This window comes from Lutra lutra, chromosome X, assembly GCF_902655055.1.
Source record: "Lutra lutra chromosome X, mLutLut1.2, whole genome shotgun sequence".
In the NCBI taxonomy this organism is placed as follows: domain Eukaryota; kingdom Metazoa; phylum Chordata; class Mammalia; order Carnivora; family Mustelidae; genus Lutra; species Lutra lutra.
Genome location: NC_062296.1, coordinates 86,679,960 through 86,692,501, shown reverse-complemented (window position 1 = coordinate 86,692,501; position 12,542 = coordinate 86,679,960). Strand labels below are relative to the sequence as shown.

The 12,542-nt window shown below is 41.4% G+C and overlaps 1 protein-coding gene across 3 annotated transcripts in view; it reads left to right on the top strand.

Annotated features, from left to right (window-relative positions):
* Positions 1-12,542, top strand: part of TXLNG (taxilin gamma) — a 57,670-nt gene that overhangs the window by 20,772 nt on the left and 24,356 nt on the right. For all 3 annotated transcript variants that reach the window (XM_047714694.1, XM_047714693.1, XM_047714692.1), the window contains exon 2: positions 9,964-10,267. In XM_047714694.1, coding sequence (XP_047570650.1) covers positions 9,964-10,267 — 304 coding nt within the window. The remainder of the gene's footprint in view (positions 1-9,963; positions 10,268-12,542) is intronic.

The following is a 12,542-nucleotide window of genomic DNA, read 5'->3' as shown; positions in this document are numbered from 1 at the left end:
GGTGGAGGATTGTTGGGGTTTAGGGCTCTAGTAAACACTGCTGTGGCTGAATGACCTACTCTCCCTTGTGTCTTTCAAGCTATAAGAGCCATGTGTGCTGCTCCTGACTATAGACTCATGAAAAAATAAAAATGTGATAGCTTGTTTTATGATTTTCAGGGAAAAGTTCGAATAGAAATTTATCTTGAAATGACTTATTGTCCATTTCATTTTCATTTGAGATTGGATTTTTTTTTTTTTTTAAGATTTTATGTATTTATTTGACAGAGGGACAGTGAGAAAGGAACACAAGCAGGGGGAGTAGGAGAGGGAGAAGCAGGCTTCCTGCCAGGCAGGGAGGTGTTATGAAGGTAACTCATGGTCCCTACCTTAAAAGATAAAAACAGGCATGCTGTGAAAGCTTGGTGTCCCCCTCCTCCCCCACCACTTCCAGTTTCTCTCCATTAGTGTGGTTTTTTTGTATCCTTCCGGAGATTGTATATGATTCCCACTCATAAACTTACACAGCCACACACACACACCCACACCCAAATCGTGGCATGCAGTACATGCTGTTGGGCATTTTTCTTTATCCCCTTTCAACTTACCCTTACAGATCAGTAATTCTCCATCTACCTTATTTTTTAATAGGTGCTATAGTACTCCGTAATATGGATGTACCACAGTTGATCTCTCCAGTCCGTTATTTTGGTTTTGGGGGGTATGTAGTTTTATTATTTATTTTAATTGAAGTACAGTTCACATGCAGTATTACATTAGTGTAATACCACAAAATACCAGTTTGTCATCTCTCACCATACAAAGTTATTACCATCTAGTTCATTATTAATGGACATTTAGGGTATTTCTGATTTTTTTTTTGTTACTACAAATACTGCTACATAAATGTCATCATATATATAATTTCATAGATGTACTTGTTTGTCTGTAGAATAAATTGATAAGAAAGGAGTTTGGTGGATTGAAGCTATGTGGCGTGATTTTTTTCCCAACATTTTAAAGATTTTTATTTATTTGACAGAGAGAGAGAGATCACAAGTAGGCAGAGAGGCAGGCTCCCTGCTGAGCAGAGAGCCCAATGCGGGGCTCGATCCCAGGATGCCAAGACCATGACCTGAGCTGAAGGCAGAGGCTTAGCCCACTGAGTCACTCAGGTGCCCCTTATTGTGGAAATTTTTTAAATATAAAGTTGAAAGAATTTGATACTAACATCCGTATTGCCACCACCTAGATTCTCCACTACCATACCTTTTCATTTATCCATCTGTTGGTCCTTTCACCCATGAAGCCACTTTAAGTGTGTACATGCTGAGTTTTAACAAATGCATGCAGCTTTGTAACCCAAACCCTAATCAAGTTATAGAACATTCCCATCATCCTGGAAAGTTCCTTTGCACCCCTTTCCACACAGTCTCTGCCCTGAATTAGACTCTTTAGTAGTTAAACCAATTTGTTCCCCAACCAGGAATGCTTGCGAGTACCCCACACCCTTTCCCACACTGTGTGGTCAAAGTTTTTGATGTGAATAATGGTATCTGATAGTTTTAAGTTGCACTTCTCTTATTGTGAGTAAAGTTAAGCATATGTTTGCTAGCCACTTGTATTTTCTATGATTTCTTGCTTTGTATTGTTTGCCCATTTTTGTTGGGTTGTGGGTCTTAACATTCTTTGTTTCATTTGAGTATGCATTTATGTGAAAATAATAAATTAATTTGGGGGCCCCCTGGGTAGCTCAGTCAATTGAGCATCCTACTCTTGATTTCAGCTCGGGTCATGATCTCAGGGTCATGGGATGGAGCGCCATGTCTGGCTCTGCGCTGGGCATGGAGCTTGCTTGGGATTCTTTCTCTTCCTCTCCCTCTGCCCCCCCCCACCCCCGCCGCCGCCCGCCCCGAGTGCACACACACTCTCTCTCTCAAAAGTTAAAAATAAAATTAAGCATTTTTTTTTAACTTAAATGACTTTGTGTAGAAATTTTAATAAAATTTACATATGTTCGGGGGTACCTGGGTGGCTCAGTTGTGATGTCTGCCTTTGGCTTGGGTTATGATTGAGTCCCGCAGAGAGCCTGCTTGTGTTCCCTCTCTGGATGTCTCTGTCAAATAAATAAAATCTTTAAAAATAATAATAATACCTATCTTGTGACATTATTGTGAGGATTAAATTAGTTAATATAAGAAAGTGCTTACAGTTGTGCCAGGATGTAGTATTTGCTGCATAAATGCTAACTGCTGCTGGTTATACAGGAGATGAATACCCAAGAAAAGGCATCCAGAATGGGTATCAGAGAAAGCAGAATAGGAAGTTGTATTGGCCATGTGATATAGAGGTCTCTGCTTAAGGAGGTGAGGGCTTATACATATAATTTACCATTTAAAGTTGTTGACTTAAGAATTTGCTTCATATCATGGCCCAGTGCAGGGCCTCAAGAAGGTTCTTGAACAAACAGTCCTTACAGTAGAAAAATTGGGGCCTGCTATTTCAAGAGTCCAGCTGGACCTGGGCTTATTCATAAACCAAGATTTTGTAGTGCCAAAGTTGGTCTTTCATTAGCAAATGTGAAAAATACATCAAAATTAGTTGTACAGGAGAGAAAGGAAATGTAATACTGTATTGCTTCTAAAGATAAAGTAGTCATAGTGGTATTTTCCTCTAACTTGTAATGTTTAGATATTTTCCATGGCTTGTTTTCAGCAACCGTTTTGGCCCATGTGTTCTCCATCAGTTGGCAATTGAGTACCTTTTATGCATAAGCTTTTGCTGTCTAGTTGGATATGCATACCAAATAGGTGCTAATGTAATGTGTGTGACAGGAGCTGAGAGGCCAAAGAGTGGAGTGTCCAAAAGGACAAAAAGAAGTAGTATTAACTAAAAAGAGAGAACAATGATGGGGCACCTGGGTGGCTCAGTGGGTTAAAGCCTCTGCCTTCGGCTCAGGTCATGATCTCAGGGTCCTGGGATTGAGCCCTGAATCGGGCTCTTTGCTCAGCGGGGAGCCTGCTTCTCCCTCTCTCTGCCTGTCTCTCTGCTTACTTGTGATCTCTGTCTGTCAAATAAATAAATAAATAAATAAAATCTTTAAAAAAAAATAGAGAACAATGAAATAGAAGGACAGCATGAGATTTGATGGTTATTCATACTACACATTCAGGGTCCTTATTTATGCTCAGTGCCATCAGCTACTGTTTTGAGTTATGTAAACATTTTGACTTTTCTAGTCCTTCATCTTTTTTCTGTGTTTGGTAGTTGAAATTGACCTATCTCCCTTTAATCTGAAAGCCAGAGTGATTTTTAATTAAATTTATGACATTTTGAAATAGGTGAATACATTGTGCCTTTTCTCCAAAATTGAGAGAACAGTAATAGAAGATACTTGCCAGTCAGACATCTGATAAGGGACTTGTATCTGGCATATATAAAAACTCCTAGAACTCAATAAGAAAATAACCCAGTTAGAAAGGGGGCAAAGGATGTGAATAAACATTTCTCCAGAGGAGGTATGCAAATGACCAATAGGCACATGAAAAGAATCTCAACATCATTAGTCATTAGATGAGATACCTTCACACTGTAGTGGCTATTATCAAAAGGACCAACAATAACAAGTGTTGGTGAGAATGTATAAATAATGGAACCCTAGCACACTGCTGGTGGGAATATAAAGTGGTGTAGTCATTTAGAAAAATAGTGTCACGGTTCCCCAAAAGGTTAACCAGAGTGACCATATGACCCAGCAGTTCTACTCCTAGGTATATTCCCTGCAGAAATGTAAACATATGTCTACATAAAAGCTTGTACATTAATGTTCATAACAGATTTATTTATAATAGCCAATAGTTGGAAATATTCCAAATGTCCTGTCAACTGATGAATGGATAAATAAAACATGGTATATCCAAACTATGGAATATTATTTGACAATAAAGAGAACTGAAGTAGTGATACATACTACAACATGGATGAACCTTGAAATCATGCTATGTGAAGGAAGCCAAACACAAAAGGCCACGTATTATCTGTTTCTGTTTAGGTGAACTGCTCAGAACAACCACATCTGTAAAGACAGTACGTTAGTTGCCTAGGGCTGGGGGTAATGGGAAGGCTTCTTTCTGAGGTGACTAAAGTATTCTTTTGTTGTTTTTTTTTTTTAAGATTTTATTTATTTATTTGTTAGAGAGAGTGAGCACAGGCAGACAGAGTGGCAGGCAGAGGGAGAAGCAGGCTCCCTGCTGAGCAGGGAGCCCCACGTGGGACTCGATCCCAGGACGCTGGGATCATGACCTGAGCCGAAGGCAGAGGCTTAACCCAGGCGTCCCGGTGACTAGAGTATTCTAAGATTGATTGTGGTGATGGTTCCACAACTCTGTGAATATACGAAAAACCAGTGGAGTGTACACTTCAAATTGGTGAATTACATGTGAATTATACCTCAATAAAGGTTATGAAAAACACTAATAGAGCTGAAAAATGAGAAATTAACAAATTCCATTTCTCAGGTACCTTTCTTATTAAAATTGATCCTAGGAGAGGCTTCAGGTTTTCCTGAATGAAAATTACCCAGGGCACCTGGGTGGCTCAGTGGGTTAAGCCTCTGCCTTCAGCTCAGGTCATGGTCTCAGGGTCCTGGGATCGAGCCCCACATCGGGCTCTCTGCTCAGTGGTGAGCCTGCTTCCCCCCCTCTCTGCCTACTTGTGATCTCTCTCTCTCTGTCAATTAAGTAAATTTTAAAAACTTAAAAAAAAAAAAATAAAATTACCCATTAATTAAATGATGGCTCCCCCTTCTTCCAACAGATTGCTTGCTCATTATATTTTTGGTGTGTCTTGACAAAACATTTTCTGGGATAAGGTGGATTTTATCATCATTACAACTCCTGAGAAATTCTGTCATGTATTAGAGATAGCAATGTTCCGTTTTAATTATCGTTTAACAGACTTTCATCAGTATTTAAAACCAATGTTCGGGACACCTGGGTGGCTCAGTGAGTTGGGCCTCTGCCTTCGGCTCAGGTCAGGCCCTGCTTCCCCCGCTCCCCCACCGCCTGCCTCTCTGCCTACTTGTGATCTCTCTCTCTTTCTCTGTCAAATAAATAAAAACAACAACAACAACAAAAACCAATGTTGTGGTTTTGTGAACCCATTCTTATACTAATGGTTTTCAGGGGAAAGGTTTAAAAATTATTTTTTTAAAAAATTGGGGAAGGGGTGCCTGGGTGGCTCAGTCAGTTAAACATCTGCTTTCCACTCAGGTCATGATCCTGGGGTCCTGTGACTGAGCTCCGCATTGGGCTCCCAGGCTTAGTGGGAGAGTCTGCTTCTCCCTGTTTCCCCTCCCCACGCTTGCCCCCCTCCCTGCAAATAAAATATTTAAAAAATAATAAAATAAAAATTGGGAAAGATGATATTAATAGCACTTATTGTTTTGCCTGTACTGCTTTTGTAAAGAGGGGGGCTGTTAACATTATCCATGTGCCCAGTAGTATATGGCAGTTCAGTATTTGATATAAAGTAGAGGCGGAACTTAGTAGCTGTATATATAATGTAGCAATAAATGATCATTTTGCATTTAGTTTGAGATTAATACTTAAGTAGTATGTTATTTGGGCATATTCATGGCTTTAAGAAGTTTCTGCAGGAATTTAACAAAAGATGTTTGTTTTGAAGTTTTTGAAACTTCATCATGACTATTTTATAAATTTTTTAAAATTTTTTTTTTTTTTTTTAAGATTTTATTTATTTATTTGTCAGAGAGAGCGAGGGAGAGAGAGCGAGCACAGGCAGACAGAATGGCAGGCAGAGGCAGAGGGAGAAGCAGGTTCCCTGACGAGCAAGGAGCCCGATGCGGGACTCGATCCCAGGACGCTGGGATCATGACCTGAGCCGAAGGCAGCTGCTTAACCAACTGAGCCACCCAGGCGTCCCATCATGACTATTTTATAAATTTAATACCTGCGGATTACACTTGTGAAATCTCATTCTACAGAATGCATTGCATATGGAAGTGAGTTTTAAATGTTTTTGAAAGAATTTAAGAGTCTTTTAAATATTTCTAAGTTTTTAGGCTTAGAATGTGCATCAAACAGTAACTCTGAAGATAGACAACCCTTTTCCCCTTAATGCATTAATTTTTTTAAGAAATGAAAGTATTGTATGCACATTATTTTAAAAGTATCATGAAAAGCAACACATTGCTAATCTTTCTGTCCTGAGGAAAATATTCTGTTTTGGTTCTTCATAACTCTTGAATAATGTATAAATTGCAACTTTAAAAATAAACTTTTCTGAAATAGGTTTTACTTCAATAAAGTAGACAAATTATAAATGTTTAGGCTTAATGAATTTTTTTTAAAGATTTTATTTATTTATTTGACAGAGATCACAAGTAGGCAGGGAGGCAGGCAGAGAGAAAGGAAGCAGGCTCTCCGAGGAGCAGAGAGCCCGATGCGGGGCTCCATCCCAGGACCCTGGGATCATGACCTGAGCTGAAGGTAGAGGCTTTAACCCACTGAGCCACCCAGGTGCCCCTAGGCTTAATGAATTTTCATAAAGTGAACGTCTATGTGACTCCATCTGGCTCAAGAAATAGAATATTGCCAAGCACCCCAGAAGACCCTGCCCTCAGTATTAACCCCTCTGTTGATATCCAGCACAACTGATTAGCCTTGCCAGATTTTTTTTTTTTTTTTGGAAGATTTTATTTATTTGAGAAAGAGAGGCAGAGACAGAAATATCTGGGGAGCACGAGTAGAGAGGAGAGGGTGAAGCCGGCTCCCAGCTGAGCAGGGAGCCCATGCTGGGCTCTATCCCAGGACTCTGGGATCATGACCCGGGCTGAAGGCAGCGGCTTAACCCACTGAGCCACCCCCAGGTGCCCCTAGCCTTGCCTGATTCTGAACTTTACATGTAAGTGGTTTCCTACAGTGTGGATTCCTCGGCACCTTCCTCATGGTGTTTGGTCTGTGAGACTTAAATTGATTGGTATCATTCCATCTAGCAGTAGTTAGTTCTTGTTGCTGTATGGTATGAGCATAGTACAATGTATCCCTTCTCTTGATAGAAATTTGGGTTAATTCCATTTGGGGACAATTACAGATAGCCCTACTTTAAACATTCTTGGCCTTTGGCTGCACATATGTGCATACTTGGGTAAAATCCTAAGAGCAGGGTTTGGGTTGGAATGTATCCGTATTGTCAAAGAGTTTCTCAAAGTGGCTGTATCAGTTTGTTCCTCCAGAAGTATAGGACCTGGTTCATCAACATTAGACTATAAAAGATAAGGACTTATTCCCACAATCTCTGTCTCCTCTGCTACCTTGATACTTTAAATCAGTTTTAGTTCTTCAGTTGGAAGTACTCTTGTAACTTGAAATAATGAATCTCTGCTCTCCTATAAATTTTGGAAAGTAACTTTGTCCACTTGTGGTAAAAGATAGATACTAGACCCCCCCTCCCCTCCGGCCACCAGTTGTATTATTCAGAAAGGGAAGAGGCCCTCTTTCATACAGAGAGGGAATGTATAGAATGTGTAAAATTCAAATTTGTGCCACATCATGTTAAGAGGAAGAAGCCCATAAACAAATGGGGTTAACATTATAATAGAAGAGAGAGTAAGGTCAATTTTACTGATTTGAGAATAAAATACTAGAATAATGCTTTTACTCCCATGGCCACTATCCACATTTGTTTGGGCAGGGATAGTTGCTTAAACCATTATTCTCCCAAGTTTCTGTGGCTTAACCTGAGAGAACTTTATTTTTGTGCTCATCTAATAGTCCAATGTGGAGTTCTTTGTAGGAAGGGCAGCCTGCCTTTGTATGTACATGGGATTTAGGGGCCTAGACTGTTAATTCTTTTATCCTGTAGCTGTGCCGTCTCTCAGAGTCTGGGAGATCTCTGCATTCAGCCGGAGTGGGGAAGAAATGGTGGGGAAAGAATGTATGCTTCTAGGAATGGAAGTCTTGTTGAAGAAGGGACAGTCATTATTTCATCTTCTAGTCCATGGGTGGGAACGTTGCATGGGAGTTCCGCTTAGATACAAGGGGGCTGGGAAATGGAGTCCCAGGCTGAGCATTTGTCTAGCAGCGCCGGCTGGAGGGTATTGGAGGGGCGAGGGCTTTTGCTGGACAGCTGGTGAGCCACCTGTGCTCTACTGTCTCATCAGGGATAAGAACAGAATAATTAATGTTCCCTAACAGGATAATTTCATTTCTAAGATACTATTTTAATGGTGAATTTTTATAGGGAAAAAAGTTTATTTTTGAAAGGAAGTGTGAGTACTTTTTTTTAAGAGTTTATTTATTTATTTGACACAGAGAGATCACAAGGAGGAAGAGAGGCAGACAGAGAGGGAGGGGGAAGCAGGCTCCCTGCTGAGCAGAGAGCCTGATGCGGGGCTCGATCCCAGGACCCTGAGACCACGGCCTGAGTCGAAGGCAGAGGCTTAACCCACTGAGCTACCCAGGCGCCCCAATATTTTTTTTTTTAAGATTTTATTTTATTTATTTGAGAGAGAGTGAGCACAAGCTGGGGGAGAGGCAGAGGGAGAGAGAGAAGCAGGCTCCCTGCTGAGCAGGAAACCCGAAGCAGTGCTTGATCCCAGGACCCTGGGACCATGACCTGAGCCAAAGACAGTTAGTTAACTGACTGAGCCACTTAGGTGCCCACCCCCCACTTTTTTTTTTAATTTGAAACAGGGAGAGAGGGAGCACGATTGGTGGGGAGGGGCAGAGGGAAAGGGAGAAGCAGTCTGCAAGGAGCCAGATGTAGGGCTCAATGCTAGGACCCTGGGATGAGGACCCAAGCCAAAGGCAGATAACTTAAGTGACTGAGCCACCCAGGTGCCCTTAGGGAAATAAGTTTAGATTTACAACTAAATGGCATTTCTTGGGCGCCTGGGTGGCTCAGTTGCTTTAGCGACTGCCATCCGCTCAGGTCATGATCCTAGAGTCCTGGGATCGAGTCCCGCATCAGCTCCCTGCTTGGCAGGGAGTCTGCTTCTCCCTCTGACCTCTCTACTCTCATGCTCTCTCTCTCTCTGTCTCTCATGCTCGTGTGCTCTCTCTCTCTCAAATAAATAAAATCTTTAAAGAAAAATAAATGGAAGGGGCTCCTGGGTGTCTCAGTGGGTTAAAGCCTTTGCCTTAGGCTCAGGTCATGATCCCAGGGTCCTGGGATTGAGCCCTGCATCGGGCTCTCTGCTCAGCAGGGAACCTGCTTCCTCCTTCCTCTCTCTCTGCCTGCCTCTCTGCCTACTTGTGATCTCTCTCTGTCAAATAAATAAATTTTTTTAAAAAATGGCATTTCTCGGGGCGCCTGGGTGGCTCAGTGGGTTAAGCCGCTGCCTTCGGCTCAGGTCATGATCTCAGGGTCCTGGGATCGAGTCCCGCATCGGGCTCTCTGCTCGACAGGGAGCCTGCTTCTCTCTCTCTCTCCCCGCCTGCCTGCCTCTCTGTCTACTTGTGATCTCTCTCTGTCAAAATAAATAATAAGTAAAATCTTTAAAAAAAAATGGCATTTCTCACTTCCTTTGGGACCACTTAGTTGTGTGATTTGTTTTAATTTTCTTTTTTTTTTTTTTTTAAAGATTTTATTTATTTATTTGACAGAGAGTGAGAGATCACAAGCAGGCGGAGAGGCAGGCAGAGAGAGGGGAGAGAGAGGGGAGGAAGCAGGCTCCCCGCAGAGCAGAGAGCCCGATGCGGGGCTCGATCCCAGGACCCTGAGATCATGACCTGAGCCGAAGGCAGCGGCTTAACCACTGAGCCACCCAGGCGCCCCTAATTTTCTTACACTTTACAGTTATGTCGCCACTCTGGAACTTAGAAATTACCGTATTTACATCAATTTTACAAATCACTAAAGGAGGGAAAAAAAACTGTCAATCTGTGGTGTATTATTGGATGTAAACATTAATTACATTAGCTTTAACCCCTCTTTCCATATTTTTTCTTTTCCTCTCTCTAGTTTGTGATTGGCACAATGGAAGAAGCTGGAATGTGTGGGTTAGGGGTGAAGGCCGATCTGTTACACAACTCTCAATCAAATGATATTCTTCAACATCAAGACTCAAATTGTGGTGGCACAAGTAACAAGCATTCATTGGAAGAGGATGAAGGCAGTGATTTTATTACAAAGAACAGGAGTTTGATGAGCCCAGCGTATTGCACGCAAGAGTCCAGAGAGGAAATTCCTGGGAGAGAAGCTCGCATAGATCCTCCTGATGGTCAGCAGGATTCAGAATGCAGCAGGAGCAAAGAGAAGACTTTAGGTAAGAATCTGTGCTCAGTGGTTGGACATTTCTGTGTGCTGCTCTTTCTACTTCTGTTCCCCACAGCGCAGGTGGTTATGAATGTGGCCAGCGTTGAGGCGGATGTTTAGCTAATACAACTCTTGTCCTCAGTGGGGTCAGTGTGTACATTTACTGCATTTTTTGCAGGAGACAAAGATAGCAAAGGAGGAAGTTGTTTTCTGTAAGTAATCAGGAATAAGCTTTCTTCACAGAATTTGGAGCCAGCTTGACAAAGTAGTATTTGACTTGCCTTGTTTGCATCTTTAATGTAGTCTGACTGAAATTTACTGTGAAGACTGTGCATTTATTGGCTTGTTTTATTTAAAATCTAGTCACAATGCTTTAGAGACAACATAATGTTCTCTGTCGTTCAGAAGTGTGTTAAGACTGACTTTCAAGGGTACGTTTTCTTTTTCCTTCTGTGTTTGAGATTTAGGACTAAAAAGGTAATATGTTAATTTTTTTTTTTTTTTTAAGATTTTATTTATTTATTTGACAGACAGAGATCACAAGTAGGCAGAGAGGCAGACAGAGAGAGAGGTGGAAGCAGGCTCCCTGCAGAGCACAGAGCCCGACGTGGGGCTCGATCCCAGGACACTGGGACCACGACCTGAGCCGGAGGCAGAGGCTTTAACCCACTGAGCCACCCAGGTGCCCCAGTAATATGTTAAATTTTGTTATGAAATCTGAAATCCCCTTTTATTTTAGCCTTACTCATTGACTCTAAATTTTTTTTAAATTTAATTATTTGACAGAGAGAATGAGCATAAGCAGGGGGAGAGGGAGAAGCAGGCTCCCCACTGAACAAGGAGCCCGATGCAGGACTCGATCCCAAGACCCTGGGATCATGACCTGAGCAAAGGCACATGGTTAACTGACTGGGTGACCCAGGTGCTGTGCCCCTAAATTTTTTATACTTAGTATACCTATGATTAACAGTGTTTGATTTGTATGGTTTTCTGTACAGAATTATCCTTATTAAATATTATTTATTTAATATTATTAATATTATTAAATATATTTTTATTAAATATATTTTTCACTAACTTGGAAAACCTAAAAATTCTTATACAAATACAAGAAATAATTTTAATTCCGGGGACACCTGGGTGGCTCAGTCGGTTAAGGATCTGGCTTTAGCTCAGGTCATGATCCCGGGGTCCTGGGGTTGAGCCCCGCATCGTGCTCCCTGCTCAGCGGGGAGCCTGCTTCTCTCTCTGCCTGCCACTACCCCTGCTTGTGCTCCTTCACTCTCTCACTCTCTCTCTCTGACAAATAAATAAAATAATTTTAATTCCTTATAAACAAATGTCTTCAAAATCAGCAGCCCCAATTATATGTGTAAAAGCAGATATGGAGTCTTAAGAAGTTACAGGGAATGGGGCACCTGGCTGGCTCCGTTGGAGGAACATGCAATTCTTGATCTCAGGGTTGTGTTTGAGCCCCTCGTTGGGTGTAGAGATGACTTAATACTTAAAAACAAAAGTTTCACATAATGTTACCATGTGACTCAGCAGCTCTACCTCTAGGTATATAACCAGGAGGGTTGAAAGCACATGACCATGCAAAAATGTGTGCATGAGTATTCATGGCAGCCTTTTTCATAATAGCCAAAAAGTTGGAACAACACAGTTATCCATCAGCTGATGAATGGATAAACAAAATGTGGTATTATATCTGCTATAAAAAGGAATGAAGTAGTGATAACATTGTACGTGGGTGGACCTTGAAAACATGCTGAATGAAAGGAACCAGACACAAAAGTCCACATATTAAGATTCTATTTAATATGAAATGTTCAGAATTGGCAGGTCCATGGAGACAGAAAGTGGCATAGTGGTTGCCACAGTCCTGGTGGGGGAGCAGGAGGGAGGGACTGCTGAAGGATATGGGGGTTATTTTTGGGGTGATGAAATGTTCTGAAATTAGACAGTGGTGATTGTTGCGCAACTCTGTGAATGTGAATGTGCTCCATCCTATGCTTCTAATTAAAAGGGTGAATTTTATAGTATATGAATTGTGTCTCTCAAAAAAAAAAAAACCCCAGATGGAATATGGTTAAAAATTGCAGGTTACATTATGGTTACTTCTTATCATATTTAATAATCATGTTGAGTCATCTCTTAAAATTTGTACTGGCCTTGGGCTTTGAGGGGTTTTGTTACTGAAATTTTGTGTGGATAGAAAGGTGTTCTGTTTTGAAGTCAGCCTGCATTTTTTCTTCATAGCAGTCTGTATACCACATACCAAAGTC